The 24578-nt window shown below is 56.5% G+C and overlaps 1 protein-coding gene across 1 annotated transcript in view; it reads right to left on the bottom strand.

Annotated features, from left to right (window-relative positions):
- Positions 1–9511: 9511 nt before the first annotated feature.
- Positions 9512–24578, bottom strand: part of IGF2R (insulin like growth factor 2 receptor) — a 110776-nt gene continuing 95709 nt past the window's right edge. The window contains exons 38-48 of the mRNA XM_079938634.1: positions 24271–24478; positions 23795–23941; positions 22291–22525; positions 21444–21580; positions 19117–19231; positions 18244–18390; positions 17490–17677; positions 13733–13919; positions 13103–13255; positions 12064–12133; positions 9512–11347 (exon numbers count right to left, since the gene is read on the bottom strand). Of these exons, the coding sequence (XP_079794760.1) occupies positions 10949–11347; positions 12064–12133; positions 13103–13255; positions 13733–13919; positions 17490–17677; positions 18244–18390; positions 19117–19231; positions 21444–21580; positions 22291–22525; positions 23795–23941; positions 24271–24478 (1986 nt within the window). The 3' untranslated portion in view covers positions 9512–10948. The remainder of the gene's footprint in view (positions 11348–12063; positions 12134–13102; positions 13256–13732; positions 13920–17489; positions 17678–18243; positions 18391–19116; positions 19232–21443; positions 21581–22290; positions 22526–23794; positions 23942–24270; positions 24479–24578) is intronic.

The following is a 24578-nucleotide window of genomic DNA, read 5'->3' as shown; positions in this document are numbered from 1 at the left end:
TAACCAGGGTTCGGAGCGAACACACCCACACACCCCAGCCCCACGGGGACAGCAACTCCTGCACTGGGAGCCTCCCCGACCTCTCCTGTGTATCTCCTCTTGCGGCTGTCCTCCGATCCTTCACCACATCCTCTAATAAACTGGTGACCAAATCCATGTTTCCCTGTCTTCTCTGAGCCGCTCTAGCAAATCACTTGAATCCAAAGGGGGAAGAGGTCATGGGACCCTGATTTACGGCTAAGTCGGACAGACGTGTGGGTAACCTGGGCACCTAACAGTGATTGGCATCTGAGGTGCAGGGGCAGTGTCATGGGTCCGAGCCCTTAACCTGCAGGGTTTGACGCTCTCTCCAGGTAGATGGCGTCAGAATTGGGCTACACTGTGGGACACTCAGCTGGTATTGCAGAGAAGTGCTTGGCGTGGGGCAAACACCCCACATTTGGTGACCAAAAGTGAAGTGTCCTGTGTGAGGAGTGAAGGGGACTCCCTGGAGAAGGGAGAGCTGGGTTCTGGGAGGAAGCGACTGGGTTTTTCTAACACAGCCAGCCCCAAATGCACGGGCTCCCCTGACACGAGTCCTCGGCTTGGGAAGCAGCCAGGGTGCGATCCTGCCCCCAACACAACCTGGGGAGGAAGCAGGACCCTCCCTGCCCCCGCCTCCCCGGCCAGGCCGACACCACTGCCCACTTTTCTCCGGGGAGAGAGCGCCCTCCGGCTCTCCGTGGCCTGGGAGCTCTGTTTTCCTCTTGGACCGGAGAACAGGGAGGCCCTCCCCTTGCCCTGCATCACTCCCTCCCCCGGTCTCCCAGCCCCTGGTCCAGGCTCACATCGGGGTGGCCGGGTCCTCCTGGGCTCAGATCGCAGAGGGCAGAAGCGACAAGGCCCGTGGGTAAGTGCCAGCTGGGAAAGGCCGGCGCCGCCGTCCTCACTGGCCCCTCGGGTGACGGCCAGGCTCCTCGCTGATCTTGATATTTACGTGATCTTGCGAGAACCCTCGAGTTACCCACGTGTTAGAGACAAGAAACCAAGGCCCCAGAGGTCAGTCCCTTGTCCACTGTCACGCTGCTGGCTCGAAAGCCCCAGGGCCAGTGACCAGCGACCAAGTTTCCAGGACTCTTACGCTGCCACTCAACTTGCCCAACGGCCAACGAAACACAGATTTCACGCAAATATGCTTCTTTCGTTTCAGGACTGTTCACCCCAGGCCTTGGGACCTCCTGAGGCCTCAGAGGTAAGAAGAGAGGCCGGGATCCCCTCCGGGAAAACAGAGAAGGAGGAGGCGCTAGGGGCAAGCCCAGATCTGCAGGTGAAAACCCGGCCACCAGGGCTCCCGAGGTTCAGGTGACCCTCACAGTGGCGTGATTCCACCACGACCGGGCTGACTTTCCAGAAGGGCTGTGGGAGAACGGGCCTGCCTGCCACCCTGCGATCCCGGCCCTGGAGCTCCTGACCTGCCGCCACTGGGCATCCCCCGCCCCCCGGGCTGTGCTGCAGTGGGGCGGGGACGGGGTGGGCCGCCGCTGCCCCGCCACCGAACCCCAGGGTCGCTGTTTCCCTCTCCGTGCTGTCAGGAGGGGACCGTCCTGGTGGAGCAGACCTCTCCTCTCAGCCCCTGACCCCGGCACCTTCTTCCAAAGCAGCACCGCTCAGTAAGGCCATTAGGGGACAGGTGTTAACTACACCAAGAAGCACGGAAACGGCCAGAAGCGTGGGAGCAGCACGGGAGGCCGCCGTGAGGCTCCAGCCTGGCCATCAAAGGCCCAGCCTTTCTTAGGGGCACGGACTGTCCCTCACACCCCAGGCTCCTCCCCAAAGCCGGCGGCCAGCTCCGACGGTTCTGCTCTGCCTGCACCCAAGCCACTGACACAGAAGGCTGCCAGGAAGGATGTTCCCACCCAGGCCTCAACCAGAGGACAAAGCAGAGGCGTCCTCGGCCTCCACCTTGTCCTCCAGGGACCGGGGCTGTCCTCCCCATGGCCTGCATCTGCCTCCGCTGCCCATGACAGTCTTCCTGTCCTCACCTGTCCCAGGACACAGGCAGCAGGGCATTATTAAATCCCTACTTACCCTCCCCACCTCCAGAGCTCAGAGGGCCGGGTGCGCACAGACGCCACCACTGAGGCTGGGGTTCCTGGGACGTGGGCTAGCCCACGAGTGCAGGCAGGAGCCGGTTCGGTTCTATTCCTGATAAGGATCCAACATTCCAGGGCGGGCTAGCCTCGAGACACTGTGTGGAAGCCTTGTCCAAGGGAAGCCGCTCAGCCCTCAGCTACCCACCGCCCTGTCCCCACAAAGGGACCCACTCACTCCCCCACTGCACAAAGTAGAGTGCCTACTGTCTGCCAGGCTCTGCTCTGGGCACTGAGGACGCAGCAGTGAACGAAGAAACAAACACCTCAGAGCAGAGGTCTGTACTCAGCAAGGGACATGCTAGACTGTATCATAGTAGGTGGGAAGAGCGACGGAGAAGGTCTTAAGCAGGAAGGTGCGGGCTGTGACCGCAGAACCAGCGGTCAGGGATGGCCTCTCAGAGGTGATGTGAGCCTTGAGGGAGGGAGGAGGGCAAGCCCTGTGGATGGAGGAAGAGTGTTCCAGAGAGAGGGGCCGGCAAGAGCAGGGGCCCAGCGGGCTTAGCGAGGAGGCCAGCAGGACTGCCGGAGAGCCAGCGTAGGGAGCAAAAGGACGGACGCCGGAGGGGCCATGGGCCAGGGCACAGGGCTCTGCAGGCCCCGCCGGGACTGGGGCTTTACCCTGTGGGCCCCCGGAGACAGTCTGAGCCTGAGCAAGAGGCCGGGATGGAAAGAAGCAAACTCAGGATATGACTGAAGGTAGAGAGGAAAGGATTTGCTGACGGACTGGGTGTGGGTATGAGAGCAAGGGAGGGGTCCAGAGGTACCAGGCGTTTGGCCTGAGCATCTGGAAGGACTGGCTTGCCCTTAACCGAGGGGACTAGTCTGGGGCTGCTGTGAACCGGGCCACGTCCAAAGAGCGTGTGGACAGCACATGGGAGAGGGGCTTTGGAGTCAGCGAGCCTGTTCAAAGCCTGCCTCCATCAGCACCAAGCTGTACGCTATTCATCTTCTAAGCCTTAATCCTCACGACTGCAAAATGGGTCTGCACCTGCCCCACCCCACGGCGTGGCTATGCGGATCAGAAAGCCTGGGGCGGGAGGTAAGCTTTTCTGTAAAGGGCCCCCGCGGTAAATGCCTGGGCGTAGTGGCCTTTCTGGGCCGTCTGGTCTCTGCAGCTGCTCCCCTTCAGTCCAAGCGCTAACACAGCCCTGGATGAGACGTAAATGAACACGTGCGCCCAGCTCCCCATAGAGCTTCATTTCGGCACATGGAAATTTCAGTTTCATCCAATTCTCATGTGTCACGTAATATTCTTCTTCTTTTAATTTTTTTCGACCATTTAAAAACATAAACCCCATGCTTAGCTTGTGGGCCGAACCAACTCAGGTGGGACACAGCAGATGGACTTAAAGCTCAGGCCTTGGGTCGGGGTGAGCTGTTGTTATGACAGCAGGGGAGGGAGTCCGATGACTCCTCTTGGCTGTGCACAAATGCACAACTTCCCCCTCTTGGATGACATGCATTTCCCAGACTGGTCTCTGGTGAAAATCCAAAACAGAAAAAAGGAAGAGACAGTTAAGGGAATTCCCTGGCAGTCCAGTGGTTAGGACTCCTTGATTCCATTGCAGGGGGCATGGGTTCAATCCCTGGTCAGGGAACTAAGATCCCGCGTGCCATGGGGCCAAAAAAAAAAAAAAAATTAAATTAAATTTAAAAAAGAAAAGACAGTTAAAGGAAGAGACTCAGGACCATGGGACTCAGAAACCTCTATTTTGCTCACAACTGCCAAGCTCCACTGTGCCCAGCAGATAGAAAGCATTCAAGAAACAGTTCTTACATTTATGACTGGATCTAATTTTACGGGTGTGCCAGCACTGTGTGTGTATGTGTGTACACACGTAGGGGTGCCCCTAAGGGGTGTTCAGAGGTTCCCAGAAGCCTGGCCTGAAAAGCATCTGTGTTCCCCACCTCCTGAGTGGACTGTAGCTTCTGTTCCCAGTTAGGGGTTGAACTGTGCTCTCCCTCACCCCAAACTCACATGCTGAAGCCCTAACCCCAGTACTTCAGAATTTGGAAACAGGGTCTTTAAAGAGGTAATCAAGTTAAAATGAGGTCAGTAGGTTGCGCCCTAAACTTATACATAGAGTTTCTTATTTATATACAGGAGATTAGGACACAGACACACACAGAGGGCAGGGCGACCATGTGAATACCCGGAGGAAGGCGGCCGTCTGCAAGCCAAGGAGAGAGGCCTCAGGAGGAACCAGCCCTGCCACCACCTTGACCTCAGACTTCCAGCCTCCAGGACTGTGAGAAAATTAATTTCTGTTGTTGAAGCCCCAGTCTGTGGGCCCTTCTCTGCCACCAAGAACAACGCTGATGCACTGAGGGCGGACCAAGCACCAGCTGTTACTTCTCAGTCTCCATGCTAACCCGGTAAAGCAGGAAGCACTCTCTGCTCACCTGAGAAGCCAAGCTAAGTAACTAACTTGCAGGAGCTACTTGGATGCAAAGCCAACGCCAAGCCTGACCCCTCCCTTCACAACCAAACCACCGGCCTCCTCCAGCCTCATTCCCACCCGTGAACTGGCCTCTGAGGGGCTACTATACACAGGCAGTTAAGGGCGCAAATCCTGAGCCAGAAACACTTGGTTCAAATGCCATCTCCGTCGTTCACCAGCTGTGACCTTAGACTGACTGCCTAACCCTCAGGGCCTCAGTTTTCCATCTGCAAAATGGGATATCAGGAGTATCCACTCCACAGGGTTGCCATGAGGTGAGGACTAGATGAGTTGGTATCTGTCAACTGCCTGGCACACAGTTAAAGGTGTATCCGTACCAGCTACCACCCCAGGGTCCTGCACCTGTGGGCACGACTGTAACCTGCATCGTGACTCAGGAGGTGTGCTAGCATCTCTCATGGTACCTGGCCTGAAAGACTTTCAGGACTGTCTGCATGGATCTTCTGCATAGTGTTTTCAGGAAATTCCAGGAAAGGCAACTGGCGTGGGCCATGATGGGCATGAAAAGTAGGGAAAGGTCACGTAGGGCAGCCTGGCCTAGGGGCCAGTGCCCGGCACAGCCATGGGGTCGCCCTCCACGAGTCTCATCACTGCCCAGCCGCTCTGGGAGGCTGTGAGCTCCTGGAGGCCAGAGGCTGGGCCTCTGATCTCTGGATTAGTTCCTGTAGCAAAGCACCATGGGCTGGGTGGCTTAAGCAACGGAAATACATGGCCTCACAGATCTGGGTGCCAGAAGTCCAGAATTCAGGTGTCAGCAGGGTTGGCTGCTACTGAGGGCCGAGCGAAGGCTGTCCCAGGCCTCCGTCCTTGCCCCGTGGCTGGCGGGCTCCTCCCTATCTCCTCACACCTCTTCCCCCGGTGCCGTCTGTCCCTGTGTCCAAATTTCTCCTTTTTATAAGAACACAGCCCTAGTGGGTTAGGACTGACCCCACTGACCTCACTTGATCACCCCAGTAAAGACCCTGTCTCCATGTCACATTCAGAGGTACTGGGGTTAGTACTTCAACATGTGGGTTTTGGGGAGACGAGATTCAACCCGTAACAACGTCTATACCCCAGTATTCAAATGAGGGGAAATAGATGAAGGATGGGGTCAGAGCACCATTTCAGTGGTTCCAGTACAGTGGTCCATTGGTATCCACAGGAGGCTGGTGCCAGGGACCCCCACGTGTCCTGAAATCCGGGGGTGCTCAAGCCCAGAGTCACCCTCCTCCACACTCACAGCTCCGCACCCACGGATTTGGCCAACCACAGAGCGTGTGGTACTGTGGTAGCTACTGAAAAAAGCCCGCGTCTAAGTGGACCCGTGCAGTTCAAACCCGTGTTGCTCAAGGGTCAACTGTACTTCAAGATCAGGGCTCAGGGTCAACTTCTTGGGGAACTTGACCCCAAGGAGAGAGAAGTACTGGGGGGACACAAATGGCGGGGGCAAGGGTGGGGGAGGCAGCAGAGGCTTCCTCTGGGGAGGGCAGGTCTGAGGTAGTGGGTGCCCACTTGGCCTTGTGGTCGTTAATCAGCAGCGGTGTGTTCTCGAACAGACAACCCACGACCCTGCTCCTTGGGACTGTCCAGAGAACGACAAAGCCATGCCCATGGTGACAGCACCGTCAGTGGGCTGTCCACGCCCCACCAGGTCCCCCAAGGGGACACGGGCCAGCATCCAGGGACTGCCGCGTGCCGCTCCCCTGCTCGGAGACTCATCGGCCACGTTTCCTACTGTAATTTCGCCCAGCAGTGTCTCCTTCTAGACTCTCTGGGAAGCCTCATAGCAAGAACAGGCATTTACCTTGCATTCAGCATTTTCCAAACTTCCTTGCGCAGAAGTCGTTTCCAATTTTTGCAGAACATCTGTCACAATCACACAAAACAAGTGTTCCGTGGGGCGCACTTCGGGAAATGCCACTACACGACAATCCGTCTGCATGCCAACGCGATCTTCTAGTTCAGGTGTGGTTTCATTCATCCTGAGCCCCTCGCCTCTTGCCCTGTGCTTCTAGAACGAGTCCCAAAGCCGTGAGGTGGGCAGAGCAGGACAGGCCTCGTCCCAGCGGCAGGGTAGGCGAGGGCGTCCCTGAGGGGAGAGTGACCATCAGGCGTGTCAGAGCGCGTCAGGATGAGGAGGGTGACCTCACGTGTCAAGGTCACCAAAGTCAAAGGCTGAGGAACTTTCCAGACTGAGGGAAACTCAAGAGAGACAGGGCAACTGAATTGGACAGGATTCTGAACGGGGTCCTCTTAGCGAAAACGGTGTTGCCATGACAACTGGCAGGACCACGTGGGTGTTCTGGGTCCAGAGAGTGCATTGTGCTCATGGGGGGTGACATCCTGAGGGGCCTGGGATGACAAGGCACCAGGGGCAGCTCACTCTCGCAGTTGCGGGAAAAAAGTTCTTTGTCCTTATGTTCAAATTCTGTGTTTTGTCAACCTTTTTTAAAATTTGAAGCCAAGGGTCACAGGGTCTGCCTGGGACCTGACCCTCTACGCACGCACCCCACGGGACCCAGCGCCCACGTCACTTCCCTGCTCTGGTGGAATGAGCCTTGCTCCCCGGGCCGCTTTCTCCAGGACGGCGCTGAGAGCAGGCTGCCGAGTGACCTGCTCTGTCACCCTGTCCAGGGGCGACGGCCAACAAGACCCCACTCAGCTGTGCTCTCCTCTGACTCCGCGAGTATCAGAGTAACAGTATGAACTTCACTGAATTTGATTCACTAACTGGTCAAAACAAAATAGAGTAAGAGGAGGGCTTCCCTGGTGGCGCAGTGGCTGGGAGTCCGCCTGCCAATGCAGGGGACGCGGGTTCGTGCCCCGGTCCGGCAAGATCCCACATGCTGCAGAGCAGCTGGGCCCGTGAGCCATGGCCGCTGAGCCTGCACATCCAGAGCCTGTGCTCCGCAACGGGAGAGGCCACAACAGTGAGAGGCCCATGTACTGCAAAAAAAAACAAACAACCAAACAAAAAAAAAAACAAACAAAAAAAAACCAAAATAGAATAAGAGGTGGGCTTCCCTGGTGGCGCAGTGGTTGAGAGTCCGCCTGCCGATGCAGGGGACGTGGGTTCGTGCCCCGGTCCGGGAAGATCCCACATGCTGCGGAGTGGCTGGGCCCGTGAGCCATGGCCGCTGAGCCTGCGCGTCCGGAGCCTGTGCTCCGCAACGGGAGAGGCCACAACAGTGAGAGGCCCGCGTACCACAAAAAAACAAAAAACAAAAAACAAAATAGAGTAAGAGGGAAAGAAACATGAGTAGCTAATAATTCGCCGCCTACCTTTGGCCTTTCCCTCTACCTTTAGAGGAGACACTGCATTTCCCTCAGGGTGGTACTGACAGCGACTTCCATGGGACTCTCCAAGTTCCAGGACTGTTCCAGCCTTACCTTTGCAGCGCCTCCAGCCCCTCCGTCCCCGAGCACACGGCTGCTTGTCTCCGGGCCCACCCCAGCCCAGAGAGGAGCTGCAGGACCACCCGGCCAGGCCACCCCGCCCGGGCTTTGTGCAGCAGGCCACCCCGGGTGCCCGTCCTTCCAGGGGGCACAGCACGCTCAGCTTCCCTTGAGAGACGCCGGCCCCACATCAGCCACGTTCATTTGGGGAAATAAGAAGTCGTGTCGTGACGTCAGAGTCGCGGGGATTCTCCAAAGCTGGTGAGGGGGGTTTTATCAATCTAAGCTGGCCAGTACCTTCCGCTCCCGAGGCACACCATCCCCTCGTGACCTGACCCCCTGGAAGGGAGCTAAGACCTCCACGCCCACTTCTTGAACTGGTACAAAGGGACCAAAGAATTCCTTCTGAATGCCCGGGTGGCAGTCAGCCCCCCTAAAGGAATCGTCGGACGATCAGCCTATGTCAGAGGTTGGTGGAGAAATGGACTCAGCTGCGTTTAGAATGTTCTTGGCGGGAGCCGCGTTTCCACTCTCCCGTGGATTTCCTGGGCCCAGGGTTTGCCTACACCGTCCTGACCCTCCACTTATCCCATTCCTCCGCCATTCAATGGACAGTCTCAAAAAAGCAGCGGGGCTTAAAGAATTTGGTTAAAAGGAAACTAACTGGGATCTTAAAGATTCTAATTCCTATTTGCTGTCAGGGAGCGTTTTCCTGAACTACCTGTGACCACAGCTGGCACGGGCTGTTAGTCTGTTTGCAGGAGCTCAAGAAAAGAGCCTGAGCGAAAGCTTCACGCACACGGCCACTTCCCCATCCCTCTGCGGCCGGCACAAGCTGGGCACCAGGGCAGGTGGCCCGAGGTGCAGACGGAGAACTCCCCCACCATCAAGTTCACCAACAGGGCCAGTGAGCACCTGCAAGTGCCCCGCCCCCGGAAGAGAGGCGAGTGGCTTAGAGAACAGCCCCCTGGGCAGTGTCCAAGGACCAGCAACTCTGGGGTCACAATGTAAACCTTGATAAGACCCCAGAGTGCCTGTCTCAGGAGTGACATTGTAAAATCCTTAAACATAAAAAAAAAAAGTCACCCCAATTGGAAATAATCAGAAAATGAGGAGGGAAGGATGCTAACGCGGAGAAGTCTAGTCTGACACTGTAGTAACTCCCTGTCGGGTCTGCTTTCACATTAATATCTAAGCAGCTCTCATCACTAGTCAGTAATTTCAGATGGAAACCCGATTTGTGCGAGAGAAGCCCTCCTGCCGCCATGTTGGCTCGGGCTGCGCACCAGGACGCCTCTGGTAGTATGGGATCTGCACACACGGTGGCTGTTCTGGTAACAATACCCTTTCTCGGAAGGAGGAAGAATCAGGCGTGGATGAAGCTGACAGAAGCCCTGGGGACCTCGGGTGAGCACCTACACGCAGGGAGACTCCAGAGAGAAAGCTCATGTGCTGCACGTGAAGGGTCGGCTGCCATCCGGACGTGTAACAGGAAGCACAGAGAGGGCACTGGGCTTGGCAACTAACCAGGCAGCTTTTCACTCCCGTGGGGAAAAAGCAGGAACACCCGGTTAATAATTTATCTTTTATTCAAATTGTTGAATACTTCATATTACAGTAAATTTGATTGAAAAAAAAATGAGGAAAGAAATCAACTTTTAAAAATACACTCATGTTGAAATCAAATAAGCCATCAGCCAAACGGAGTACAAAGCAAGGAGCCCTTAGGCTGGTTTGCTTTCCAGGATATGAATACCACTGAGTCTATATACAGTTCTATAATGCAAGAAAGGTCATTCATTAAACACTTCAAGAAAGGAGCCGACAGCCGGGAAGGACAGTGGTCTCGCCCTCCCGTCCTGCAGACTGAGAGGCCGGCCTTGGCCGCCCCCCTCCCCACCCCCCACCGAGCAGGAATCCAGGTGCAACGCTAGGAGCGAGAATCTGGCCCACTGGCTTTCATGCAATTTCCGTGAGTCACACACTGTGCAAATTAAGGCTTCTTATAGGTCGAATGGTTGATAAACACTTTCTTCTTAAAAAAAAAAAATAAGCACAGTAAAGGTGGTATCATGTGAACCTGAAGAGGTGAGACCTACACCCCCAAGTCCGGAAAAAAGTCTGACATCTCAACTCCATTCTCTCTCTCTCACACACATATACACACACACACACACACGCACGCACAAATCAATCTTTGGGTGGGTTGTCTGACTTCACCAGCTGGCGAAAGAAATACTGATAACTGTGCTCTGTGCACCTAGGATTGAAGACGTCATGCAAAAAGCTGCAGCCGTTACTGACCAGAGGCAAACAGCAGGCAGACCCTCCAGAGCCCAGGCGCTAGGGACCCACACGTGTGTGTGTGCGCGCACGCACACACGCGCCCTTACGAGACAGAAGCAAAAGGGAAAAGAGACAGAACGGCGGAGTCTAACTTAGAGGACGTGTCGTGGAGCAGTTCAACACCTCGTATGAAACCACCCGAGCGCCCCAGCAGCCTCCCCGCTAAGGGACAGACAGATAGATTACCCCCTGCCGGCAGGAAAAAACTGTTGTTGTTATTGTGTTTTTCCTTTTTCGCAAACCTGAGTAATTGTCAAAGTCAATAAATAGGAGGAGAGAATTAAATGCTAAAATATAATGATCAAATACCCTACAGGGCCTAAAGCAGCACGGGTTTTCCGCAAACGCAGCCCTCTGTTCCCAGACGCGTCTGGCCCGGGCGCAGTAGGAAGCGCCCGGCGGCCACGTTCTATGCGAGGACTTGGGACTGAACACGGGCCCCGGCGCCGCCCTCTGGCAGCTGGAGCGATGCCCCATCCCGGTGACCACCTCCTCACCCTCTCCCCCATCAGCAAAACTCTTCCCTTTTGAAACAGTTTTTGTTAAAGGCAAAAATGACAGAAGCATCACGGAGTCAAAAGTCTCATTTGGTTGGAGGTGCCGGCGGAGGCGCCGAGCGCGCCCCGCAGTCTAGATGTGCAGGAGGTCCTCGTCGCTGTCGTCGTGGAAAGAGCTCACGGCCTTCTGCGTGGCCCGGGGCCTCCCCCTCCTGGCCTGCTCCCCACTCATCAGCCCCACCCGGTCGTCTGCTCGCTCCCGAAGTGCCTTCCTGGGCGGGGGCCTCAGTGGCTGCACGCCCTCCGCCCCGGTCCCTCTGCCCAGGTGCACTTTCACCTCCGGGATGGTCAGCACCTCATCCTCGCTGTCTTGGTCGTCCCCGTGCAGGGAGGTGAGGGCTTCGGCTTTCACGGACTTGGTAGTGATGTGACCGTTTTCCTGCCCCTCCTTCCCGGGCCTCGGTGACGGCAGCTGGATCTCTTCCATCAGCCACTCAGTTTCGTTCTCGTCCGCCTCTTCCTCCTTGTTCACCTGCCGGGACACAGCAGAGACCGTGGGTCCGCCTGAGACCTCGTCAGCCTCCTCTGCCCCCCTCCCTCCATGACCCACCCGGAGTCGGGGACCTCTTCCCAGCCCACCACAGCCATCACGGTCCCATGTTCCTCCTCAGGGAGAAGCGGAGGGCTGGCGACTGCCAGCTCCTGCTGAGACCCAACCAAGGCAGATGGTGTCAGGAGGCAAGAAGGCGGCCAGCGACAAGGCGGCAGTGCTGGGGGACGGAGCCCCTCTGCTCCAGGTGCCCTCGGGCAGCAGGGAGAGGGGCCGCGCGCGGGACACGTGGATGACTGTAGTTGAGGGAAGCCTTTCAGAAAGCAGTTGGCAGTACCAGTCAAGAGCCGTGAGTGCATTCAGGCACTCTGGCCTAAATTTCTAGACACTTATCCTAAGGAAGCCATCTAAATGCCAGAGGCACAGGAATTTTCATTACCATCTTTTTTTGTAGAATAGCCAAAAAAGTAGAAGTAAGCTAATACTGAACACTGTAAGAAATTAGCTGCAACCACGACAAAAACTTGAAGGAAAAAGAACAAAAAGTGTGTTCTGGTTAAGAGCAGAGGGACATTTTCCCTCTGTCCATTTCAAACTTCCCGCGATGTCAGTTTCCTTGTAGTCACTGACCAACAGCGTGACAACGGTTCGAGCGCGCGCCTGCATGCTGAGTCACCCAGACCTCAGCAGGGAACTACCTTTGAGTATTTGTAGGACACGTTTGCGCTTCTTCGACAGCAGCTGGTGAGCTTGCTCATCACCGTCTCCCTGAAAGGAGACCCAAGTTACTCCAGGCTGGAGCCGCGCCCCCCTCCGGCTCCCGAGTGCCTGCTACCGGGAGGCTGCACCCCCAAGAGCACGCGATCCCTCAACCCACGACAGCAGGGCTGTAAACTAGCTCAGCAAGAAGGACGCTTTACAATCAGACGGACGCGGGTCCAAATCCTGCTCCCCGTTTTCATGGTGTAAGAAGGGCCAGAGTGAGTGAGCCAGCATTTGTCCTTCTGCTTTTTCACGTCAATACGATGACCCACACCTTCCCGCCACCCCAGGGCTGCGCTGAGATTACTGGGCCGACGGATGAATGCAGGGCCGGCTCCCACCCAGACCTCCTGCCCCAATCCTGCGTCCCGCTGACAGCCTTTCAGGGTCGGGATGGCTGTGGTCAGCACTCCCCGACCCTCTCTCGCTTGCCTCTGGCTCCTTGGGCAGGTGAGAGAGGCAACAGGGAGCCCCAGAGCTGGACCATCCCTGCGCTCTGGACAGGGCTGACTACACACAGAGCCCTGGGCCTCATTCGTGTGTGACATGAAATCTGCTGGACGGTCGTGCTGCCTGTGAGTGACAAGACCTTTCACAAGCAAAGAGGAGCCCATAGAGAAGGTGTCACAGCCAGTCCCTAACAAATGCTCCCCTTTTAAAGGGCAGACAAGCCAGCTGATCAGAAGGAAGTCAGCTCGTGACAGGTGTTTAACTCTGTCCATCTGTGGACACGTGCAGAGAGCCACATCCTGGGAACAGGTGGGCCAGGCCAAGGCCCGCAGAGCATCTGCCACGTGACCTGACAGGATCCACAGCCCTGGTCAGACAGGACACATCGTCACAAGGATGCAGACGTTTACAAAACACAGCTTTGGGGACCGCTTCCACACTGGCTGCTGACGGGCTCAAAAAAAGGAGCCCAGGTATCGACTCTGAACCACTGGCCCGTCCCCCGGCCCACTCCCCTCTCCTTACCGTCGCTCCTTCTTATGGAGCAGCAGGGCGAGCAGGCAGCCAGTGAGCGCCACCAGCAGCAGGCTGAGGACGGCCCCGACGGCCTGGCTCCGCTCCGAGAGCCCCTTGCGCTCCTGCGCGTCGTCCCCGGCCCTCTCACTGTCGAAGTCCACCCTGCGGGGAGGCCACAACACTCAGCCACCGCCACCGCCAGTGCCTAGCGAGGCCCAGCTCAGGCGGAGGCCCTGCCTTTGCAGCCCCGCACAGTGAGACGGGATCCGCCAGAGGTGGAGGTCAACAGCGGACAAACCCCTCTGATGATGAGACCAAGGCAAGAGGACTAGGAAAGGCGACCCCCCAGCCACACGACCCTCGTCACTAAGGGAACAAGAAACGCCGAGCTTGGGCAACACGCCTCCCCACAGCCTCTCTGATCCCTCTGCAAGGCCCCAAGAGCACAGAGGCGCTTCTGGAGCAAAGACTCAGGGACACGCTGGCCGCCCTCGTCTCCCGGGAACACGGCTCTCTTCTCTGGGAGGAAACAGTGATCACAGCCCAGGTAATAGCTTCTCCCTCTCAACAACTCACCTTGGGACACAGCCTCAATGCTCCTGGAGTTAAGGGAACACCGTGGGGCAGGACCCCACTTACCCCAGAGGACACACGGCAGAGGTGTACCAGGAGAAGAGGTACTGGCAGTCGGCGGTCTCGTGGCTGAACTCGGGGATCCCGTCCTTCACCAAGGGGTCACAGTGGAAGAAGATGGTGGAGGAGACAGATTTCGTCTTGTCTTTTCCACACTTGGAGGAAGAGGCAAACACCACATCCAGATCGCCATCTGTCAACAAGGCAGGCGCACACACAAGCACAGCACCGTTACCATTGGTGTCTCAGTAGTGGGCCAAGTTTACCTTTTCATAGCCTGTAAAAAGTTTGCAGAGACTTAAAATCAAATGTAAGGGTCCTTCATCAAATGTCCCAGATGAGCTCTCACAGACTGCTCAACACACATTATGGGGCCCCTGCCCTAGGTCAGAATGTGGGAAAGACTTGAACCTTGCCCAAAAAGAGGTCTGGCCTTTGTCCTCCACTAACAATATGACCTGGAGGGGGGGCTGCCTACACGGTATCAGTGCACCTGGAGACCGAGGTTGACCAACCAACCAACCAACCAACCAGCCAGCCAGTCAGCCAACCAACCCACCAGTCAACCAACAAATCAGTTAACCAGCCAACCAACCAGCCAGTCAACCAACCAACCAACCAGCCATCCAACCTACCAACCGAGTGATCAATCAGTCAAGCCTACGTAATGAAGCCCCAATAAAACCTCTGGACACTGAGGGATGGGTGGGCTTCCCTGGTCAGCTCCTGAGCTCTTGTGTGTGCGTTGCCACGTTTATGCTGAGAACATAACACGTCCTGATTCCACAGGGAGAAGACACCAGAAGCCTCTGGCTCCCTCCCAGACCGCACCCTACATACTCCTCCCACTGGCTGACTTGACTCTACGTCCTTTCATTGTAATAAACTGTACGCACGACTAAAACAGCTCTTGGTTCTGAGCATCCGTCTAGTGAATTATCCAATCTGAGGCGGGGATGGAGCCCCCTGAACTTGCAGCTGGCGTCAGAAGTGAGAGGAGCTTGTGTGGACTCTGCCTTGTGTGGACAGCTTTGTGGTTGGAGACTCAAAATCCTCACGACCGGCCACCACTGGGGCACCAGGGAGTGCAGCGTGTGCAGCACCACGCTCGGAGGGCGGCCGAGACCCGGCCCCGCGGGCTGGGCTCGGGAACGCCCCGCGTGTCCTTACGCATAACTGTCTGAGCCATGACCCGAGTGGGCTGTCCCCCAGGCTGGAACGAGGGCACAAACTGGTGAGCCAGTGAGGGGCCGAGGTGGCAGCTCTGAATCTCAGCCAGAGACGGGCTTTGCGGCTTCCCACTCTTGCCCACTCGGATGCATGCAGACTCGTGAAGGGCGTTAAACTGCATTCTTCCTGAAATGTGGACGAAGGCTTAAAACTAAACCTACTTCCTAGCGCTGGGGAATGAAGGCAGTGAAAACGTCGGAAATGATTTCGTTAACCAAGAATAAATAAACGTGCGCACACAAGTGTGTGTGTACATACAGACGCACGCGCACCCTGAAGCTGGGGGGCCGCAGGAGGCCAACTAGACGCAGGCCTTACGGACGCGAAGGTTCTCACTCTAGTGGCTGGGCCCCTGACCTGGGCTGTGGCGTGGAGCCTGACCACTGCTGCAGGCACACCCGCAGCTGCGCCCCTGGGTGTGAGAAGGGAGCACGTCGCTGGGACAGGCAGCAGGAGAAGGATAGGGCAGGCGGAGGCAGTCCAGCGGGAAGGCCCGTGCAGTGGCAGCGTGGGACCTGCAGGGGCTCGTGAGTAACCTGATGGCTGGGTCTGGGTGCATTTGCAGGACCAGCTGCTAAGAAAACGGGAGTCTGTCAAAATCTTCCAGGCTGTGTTCAAAACAGCTTGGACTTTCCTTCTCTGCAGAGCAGTGGCCTTGGAGGCGTTTAAAGCAGCCCTTCAGTCAGTCAACAAACATTTACCAAGCACTTACTACAGGGCCAGGCCCTGAGGACAGCACCTCAAGAGAGGGCCCAACGCCACTGCACGACTCCAGCATCTGACCCAGAATCACCGGAAGAGAACAGGGGACCAGCGGGCTGACCCTATGACAGGGAATCACGGAAGCGAGCCAGACTGACCTGGCAGGTCTCTGCCCGGCCCCTGGTGGGCGCTGTCAAGTGCAGCGACCAGCTCGGTACCTGAGCACGGAAACTCCCTCTTCTAGGCTACACCTACTCAGGGAGCAGCTGCTCCCCCCTCCTCGCCGGGAATCTCTCTCTCAGCAGCCCTTTGAGGTCGAAGTCAGCTGGTTTTGTAAACACATTTAATTGTTTAAAAAGCGAGTTCATTCACCTCGTTCAAAAATCACATCATGGGGCTTCCCTGGTGGCGCAGTGGTTGAGAGTCCGCCTGCCAATGCAAGGGACATGGGTTCGAGCCCTGGTCTGGGAGGATCCCACATGCCACGGAGCAACTGGGCCCGTGAGCCACAACTACTGAGCCTGTGCATCTGGAGCCTGTGCTCTGCAACAAGAGAGGCTGCGATAGTGAGAGGCCCGCACACCGCGATGAAGAGTGGCCCCCGTTCGCCACAACTAGAGAAAGCCCTCGCACAGAAACGACGACCCAACACAGCCAAAAATAAATTAATTAATTAATTAAAAAAAAAACCAAATCATGAAATGGTATATAGTGAAAGACTAGCTGTTTAAAACAAAAGCACATGAGCTGCCTCCTGGAAATATTCTTTCAAGGTCAAGAAGGAATTAGGAAAGAAGCAAGCGAGGGCAATTAAGAGGTACAAACTTCCAGGCGCAAAATAAATGAATCATGGGTATGAAGTGTAGAGTGTGGGGAATATGGTCAATAATTACGTAATATCTTCGTGTGGTGACACATGGTAACTAGACTTAGCGTGGTGACCATTTTGAAATAGCGTTGTAGGTCAACTGTACTTCAAAAACAAACAAACTCACAGAAAAAGAGATTAGATTTGTGGTTACCGGGGGAAGAGGCTGTGGGGAGAGGAAACTGGATGAAGGTGGTCAAAAGGTACAAACTTCTAATTATAAATTAGTAACAGGGATATCATACGCTACATGCTGAACATAATTAGCCCTGCTGTGTGTTATATTTGAAAGTCACTAGGGGTGTGAATCCTAAGAGTTCTCATCACAAGAAAAAAAAAATTTGTTTTTCTCTTTAATTTTGTGTCCACATGAGATGACAGATGTTCATTAAACTTCCGGTCATCATTTCATGATGTATGTAAGTCAAATCATGATGCTGCGCCCCTTAAACTTATACAGTGCTGTATGTCAACTGTATTTCAACAAAGCTGGAAGGGAACAAAAGGAACGAAGGAGAAGCTCCCTCAGCGCAGCGGCGCGCCCTCCCCTCCACACCCACCCAAACACCTGGGTCAGGCCTCTCTTTTCTTCTCATCCTTCTGACAAACACGAAACCTCTCGCCCTTCTACAGTAACATCTGAAGTTTCAAAATAAAGATGTATTGTGACAAAAACTAAGCCAAAGGGAATTCCGGACGTGGCCACGCACGCCCACCTCACCACCTCTGCTTTAGACCAGGTTTTGCTTGTTTGCTTAGGAGGTGAATCTTCCCTACAGTGAACCGCTCGGGTCTGACACACGCTGCTCAGTCCGCTATGACAGCGCGTGTCAAGACACAGGATCGGACCCGGGGCTTTTGTGCTAAAACTGATCTGACGTTTCAACCGCAGGGCGTTTGTTCATGAAAATGTGTTACAGATCCTCCAAGGAAGTTAAACGTGGCACATGGATGGAGAGTTACCTTGAACGTAGTATTTGGTTTTGTCAGAAGTCCCAACTTTCCTACTGAAGTGCTGGTCGTTGGGCTTCACCTGACAGATGTTGGCCCCGGAGCATGCGGGGTTCGTGGAGCTCGTGATGGAGGACAGCTGGATCTCGTACAGGTACTTGTCCCCATTCGTTCTCATGTCCCCAGAGGCGCTGAATCGCCTAAAGAGACAGTAAAGGTCAGGGGACTCCAACGGTCCTTCAAGAGAGCCCTTTGTCACGTGGACCCAAAGTCCAGGTACGGGGCAGGGCTGCAGGATACTGCCGAGGGCACCTGCCGTCTCTCCGTCCTACTGCCCACCCCTCCGTGCTCTGAGCTTCACTGTGCTGTTCAGGTGCTGTGCCCCGCACCATGCCCGCTTCCCCCTGCCCAGGCACAGCCCCGGACCCCCAGACCCACCCAGTGACACCGCTGAGCAACTGACTTTTTAATTCACAAACTAGTAAGCCCAGAAGTTCCTCATCAAAAATTGTTTCAGAAGGTTCCAGCTCCAACCCCTGGGCGAGGGAGGAGGGGCGACTTTATTTTTACGCTCAAGAGAACTCAGCACCTTTGGTGTCACACTCAGTAGCTGGGCAGTGCTTGCCCTCTGCTTGAGCGAAATATGACGACTACCTGGAAACAGTAACTAAAACACACAAACACTTGGGCCTCTTTATGTCGCGGCCCTCGGCCGGGGAGAGATCTGAATACATGGCAGCGCCCGGAAGGAAAGTGCTCCACTGACTTGAAATAAATGTCCCCGAGGCTGAAGCTCCTGCCGTTGGCCGGGTTGGTGATGGTCCCGTTCACCATCTGCACCTCCTGCGGCTTCACGGCGCAGGCTGCGCGCGAGTCCCAGCTGAAGTGGTAGGCGCAGCTGTCCACGTCGAACCTGCAGGCGGCACACAGACCACGGTCACGGCCACCCTCCCAAACCAGAGGACGCCGCCGAGCTAGGAGGGCGACGCACGATCAGGAAGATGCCCACCCGGCGTACCTGCCACGTGGAAAAGCGGGCAAGCGTTTACGTGTATTCTTAAAATTTAGAAACTGTGCAACGTCTGAAAGCTGGGAAGATTTGCTCCTGGATTTTTGAATATTTGCTTTACAAGCACCTCACGCTCTCCAACTGATTGAATCCTTTGACAACGCCTGGGTCTCCCCTTTCCCAAGCCCAGTTTCTGGAAGGAATCGGTCGGTTCACAAACACAGCAGCTCACACGCTCCCTCTGCTGGCCAAACGGTGCCGCCCCCAGCCCCAGACACGGAGCTGCCCAGACATTTCCAGGATAGTCCAAGAGCAAGCATCCCAGGTGCCGCCGTGCCGGCCGCGGGTCCCATACAGGCTGCTTGAACAGCTGGCCTTGGGTGGCACCCATCAATGCCCTTTTGGTTACACTGTGACATTCAAAGCCGGAAGCCGGTGAAATCCTGCTTTGCCTGTCGCAGCCCCCATCCAGGGAACCCTCCCTGTGCGGGGCAGCCCCGGCTCCACCAGGCCGCGGGTCTCAGCGGCCGGTGTCCCTCGCCGCCCCCAAGGGGAAACCACGGGGAGAAATTCCGACGGGATCCCGGCACACCCTGCGCACAGCTTCCCTGGGGGACCCCCTCCCCTCACCTTGTGAACGAAGGCCGGCCCACTGTCTTCGCACAGGTCAGCTCGATGACGGCGGATGCCGTCTTATTGTCACCACACTGATGGCCTTTTGAGTAAGTCACGATGACTCTGTCATCTGAAACACAAACGACAGAACTGACGCTATTTCCAGGGCATCGCCGGAGCCCCAGTGTCAGAAGCGAGTCCTGTACCACGAACAAACATCAGTGCCTCTGGAGACTCATTACACGGGTCATCAGCACCGCCAGGCCTGGCGACCACGCCCGACCCGCGTCGCTGCCCGCACAGCAAGAGGAGACCGGGGCTCAGACCCCAGCCGACCCCCGCTCGCCGTCTCCTCACCTGTGCGGCCGGGAGACCCCCGCAGCGTGCGGTCCGGGGCCAAGCGGGGAGCGCCCGGTGCACCGTGCACGCGGGGCCCCTGCCGTGCGCAACTTCTGTGCCGTTTTAGGCGCTTCCCCACCCCGAGCCTCCCGGGCAGGACAGGGCAGGCACCAGACGTCCACCCTCCAGCGTGACACTCCACACACAACAGCTCTGGTTTCCTCAGGCCCCCTGGCTCCACGTGGAGCTCTTTCTGCTTCTGAAGATGACGTGGTCAAAGCAGCAGGGGAAGCCCAGCCTGCAGGGGCCGCGAAAAGCAAGGCCGCGCTTCCAGGGGCACGTCTCACGGGGGCCAGCGACTCCGACCAGCAGCCAAGAGCTGTCCTGGGGGTGCCCGAGGCCAGCCCAGCTCAGCGCACAGATGGTGGCTCTCGGGGCCAGCACGGGGCAGTCCTCCGGCCTGACCCTCACACACCTGACCCATGTCCTTTGAGGCAGGGGATGCGGAGGGGACGGCACCCGCTGCCCAGGTGTTCTCCGGGGCGTGGCCAAGGCACGGGGACCCCTCGACAGGAGGTGAGGCCCACGCTCCCGGACCCACCCAGGCTCAAGGCTGCTCTGGGTGAGTTTGTTTTAAATATTGGGCTTTGGTGAAAATTTTGTTAAGAAAGGGTTTCACAGCTTTGAAGAGAAATTCTTAAACTTCTGGAACGTGGAACCAACAGGTTTAGGTCTTGATGAAGTACCCCTAGCCCCATACTAGATGAACAACATATTCAACCTTCCACACATCCAGTTACCCAACCTGTGAAATGGAGTCTAACACCTACCCGGGCCACTGAGGCCTACACGTGTACACACGCGTAAATCACACACGTACACACACGTATAAAGCCTGGTTGCCAGGAATGTTAATTCCTGGGACAAGAGTCCAACTCTTCGCCCCACAAGGTCACACCCCCCAAATGCTCATGGGGGTCACGGCGACTGGCCTTAGATGGTCGTCCTCTTGGGGCCTAAGGGTAAGACGCCGCCTGGCGCGTCAGGGAACAGGTCTTACTAGCTCATCTTTTCCCGAGGCTTCAACGTTCTAGTTTTTCTCACCTGGCTGTGGGAAACCGAGGGAGAGATGGGTCAAATATCTACATGTGAGGACGAGACAGCAGGGACAGACCCACCTGCAGCCCCATGCCCTTCGTGGCGGCTATGGCCAAGATCTCCAACGGAGGGCGAGCCGTGGGCCAGGAGGTCTGGCCACTCCTGCCGGGGGGTGGGGGGTGACTCGCCCCACTTCCAACCTGCAGAGTCGGGGTTTTTCTCAAGGGTGACAGTGGTTCCCCAGAATTCCTTTTCTCTAGCTGGAGTCAACAGCTGGAGTGGACATAGGCTCCCCGTGTTCTAATCAGGACAGCTCGGGGACCCCCTCCAGCCAGACAGGCACAGTGAGCGTTGTTTCCTCCTCGTCCTCCCAACGCACCTGACTGCTCCTAAACTAAGAAAACCCTGCCTTTTCCTTTTACGCGATGAAAGAATCTTTCAACAACCGACTGCAAGAGGAACCTTCTATTAAAACTACTAAGACAAGCTTCATTTTGTGTTTCCGAATTACAACATTACGAAAATGTACCCTGAATCGTCTTTACCAGCTTCTCTCACGTCATCGTTCGGCTTCCCCGGACAAACACTTGCATATATACACGGAGGCTGGAGCAGGGACTCAGAGGAACCCTGAACGTTCTGCCCTCCTCCTGAGGACAAATACCTTCCCAAGATCGCCCAGCGCTCTAGACACACAGACTAGGTACCTGCCGTCCCGGAGGATACAGAGCAGTACCTATTCTGATGCTCCGGGAGGTGCCAAGTGCCTGAGAAACAGTTACTGAAAATGACACCTGGAGGCTTCAACCAAAGCCAGTGCTGACCCTCTGGTCACAGGAAGACACCTCCACATTCCCGAATCTGACACAACACCTGTGACCATGCGACAAGGGTCCAGGCCTTACCTATGACGTCCAGCTTCTGCGTGTGAACGAGCCCCAAGACCTGGACGTCGCCAGAGGAGCTCTTTCTGCAAACGCTGGCTCTTTCAGAGCAGTCCAGGGGCCCTTTGTATATTTTCTGACACAAGTTGATGTAGTACCTGTAAAATGACACAGAGAGAGGCAAGGTCAGTGTCTGTCCTGCGCACTCAGGGGCAGCTCCTTCCATTCCTTTCAGAAAAGGTAATCGCTCTGATAGCCAAGGACTTCACAGCACCTCTGGACGCAGCACTGAAACAAGTCTCTGGGTAAAGAAAGGCCAAAGAGCGGCTGCATGCTAAAGAAGCGAGTGTGCCAACCAGGCACGCGGGGTGACCCGAGACCCGGGTGGTTTAGAGTCAGGACAGGCAGCGGCTCAAACCCCGGCAAGTCGTGCCCTCGCTTACGGCTTAGGCCCTCCAGTTCCACGCTCCCCCCTGCCGTGTGGACGGAAGGATCCCGGAGCGCCTGCGGGAAGGCTCTATGCAGGGAGCAGTCAGTGCAGCTAACCCACCGCGGGCCAGCATGGCCTAGGGACTTGGGGTATCAGAGCTGGGACGGTTCACGCGCCCCGACACACACAGCCACGGACGGCTGCCCCTCACAAACATGAACCAAACCGAGACTAATTCCACCAGGCCCACAGCTGACCAGCAGCTTCTCTGGGTTCTGAAGGTTTCTGTCGCCTCTGCTTCCAAACCACCCGCCGCGCACCAGGCCGCCCTGAGCGTCAGAGGAACGAGGCCATCCCGCCTTCAGAGTCTGCGCTCAAGCACCAAGCACCCAGCCCGTCGGCACGCGGCCAAGGTGGGGGGGGGGGGGGGGCACTCACGAGGTCCCGTCATGGACGAAGAACCAGGAGCCGGTGAGGGAGGACAGCAGCCGCAGGTCGTAGGTCCTGTGTTTCTGGATGAACTTGCACTCCATCTTCTTCGGGGGGCAGATGACTTTGGTTTTCCACTCAAACGTCACCTCGCACCCACGGATTTCACTGAAGACCTGTGGCCGTCCCACATCGGCATCCTCGTCGCACTTGAAGATAATCGCGGACGTCCGGTGGCTGTTGGCTGGGGCAGCACACGGGGACCAGTCAGACCCGGCCTGTCCCTTGCTCGTCCTTAGGCTCCTCCCCGCCTCCGCTGCGCTGGCCCTTAGGAACCCTGTGCATCCCTGGCCGCTCCCCACGCAGCCCCGGCCAGGTCTCGTTGTGTTCCATTCATGTATCTCAACCCTAGATAGACTAAGTTCCCTCGGGGCACAGTATCTCCTTTTGCACTCATCAAGCTCACAGCGATAGCGCGGTGCCTTGCAGACAGGTATTCAGTGTTCGATTAATGTATGAATGACAATAAAAAATGAAAACAGGGGCTTCCCTGGTGGCGCAGCGGTTGGGAGTCCACCTGCCAATGCAGGGGACACGGGTTCGTGCCCCAGTCCGGGAAGATCCCACATGCCACGGAGCGGCTGGGCCCGTGAGCCATGGCCGCTGAGCCTGCGCGTCCGGAGCCTGTGCTCCGCAACGGGAGAGGCCACAACAGTGAGAGGCCCGCGTACCGCAAAAAAAAAAAAAAAAAAAAAAAGGAAACAGTAACAATGAGGTACCTGTAATTCATTACCTAAAAACGCGTCATCCGACAGACCAGGAGAAAGGTCCTGACCTAATAAGCCTCCACAGAGAGCTACAGTTGTCCCTTGTAAACTTACCGTTCCTGACTCCTTAATTTGTATCATTTTGCTCCCTGATGACTTACAAACACTAAACAACTTCTCGTGCATTTATCCCATCGCCATCCTTGGGAACTCGCATCAGTCTGCGCCACGCGTGTTACTAGGACTCCCTCGTGTGCCGGTTCTCCACCCGGCAGCAGCAAGTTTGCTGGACCTGGCTGGCCGTGACCCCCGCCCCAGCCCAGCCCAGCCCAGCCCCCCACAGAGCAGACGGTCAACCTACGAGCCCCTGCAGGCCTGATCACCCCACCGCCACCCTGCAGACCCGGGACAGTAGCAATTCTGCTGAGAGTGAACATGAATCACTGGTGCTGAAAACTGGTGTGTGGACACAAGTCCCTCGAGCCGGGGAGTGGGCAAGCTGACCACCTCGAACCTGCCCCTCACCTGGCCCCGCCGCGGTGCACGTTCACGGTTATGCAATACGCCCCACGGAACAATTAAAGACGACTTTTCTTTATGGAAAAGAGCCCTGGCTAGAAGATTATATGCAACAGAATCACTGCCGTTTACTTGGACGTCCAGAAGGATCTGAGCACAAAGCAGGCCTCCAACGGGTACAAGGCTACCTCACTGGCCTGGCTGGGACCCGGCGCTCTCCCACTTACAGTGTCTGCAGAAGCCCCACTCGTGGTCTCTGTCGTAGTTTGCGGTGGTCGCACACCAGAGCCTGGCCCTGCCCTCCAGAACACACTCCTCGTAGCTCTTCCCATTGAACACGAAGGGGAACACACACGGGTCGCCTTCTTCAGTTTCTGGAAAGAGAAGAAGCCTGCGTAACCCTGATTATCAGCACCACGTTGGCTGTGCCTTACCAGGCGCCGTCACCTCAAACAAGGATTCCCCGTAGAAACGGTCACCCTCAGCCAACGTGGGGACGCCAGGCCTCCCGGCCACAACATGACAAGCAGTTCGAGGGCCTGAGAGCTCACACCTAGGGCTGTTAGGATGGGTCGTCCCATGGTCTGAGCCAAGGTCCCAGTGCTCGCAGCACCTACAGCATCATTCCTCAGTTCTCTCCTCCTGCCAGGTCTACTTTCATGTTTCCTGGGAACGTAAAATGCACCCCCCTGCAAAGATTTACCTGGAGGACAATTATCTCCGTTGGCGTAACTTAAAATGACGGCTTCGTCCTGGTGCCTGTAATCCAGTCTCATCGACGCCAGCCTCCCGAAAGACACCCCCTTGCTCCCGGAGAGCAGACAGACGCTTCCGTCCTTGCAGCCTCCTTGGTCCAGGCCCGCAGCCGCGGTGCACACCCCGACGCTGTAGGTGCGCGAGTCTCGGGTCACCTGGAGAGATATCACCCCGTGGCTGTGAGGGGTCTCCAGGTGCAGGGGGCCAGCGCTGCGGGAGGCGGGTGTGTGCCGGCAAGTGGCGGCTGGGTCCGCA

This window comes from Stenella coeruleoalba (genome assembly GCF_951394435.1).
Source record: "Stenella coeruleoalba genome assembly, chromosome: 12".
In the NCBI taxonomy this organism is placed as follows: Eukaryota; Metazoa; Chordata; class Mammalia; order Artiodactyla; family Delphinidae; genus Stenella; species Stenella coeruleoalba.
The sequence above is the reverse complement of the archived record's forward strand: the minus strand, read 5'-3'. Positions and strand labels throughout refer to the sequence as shown.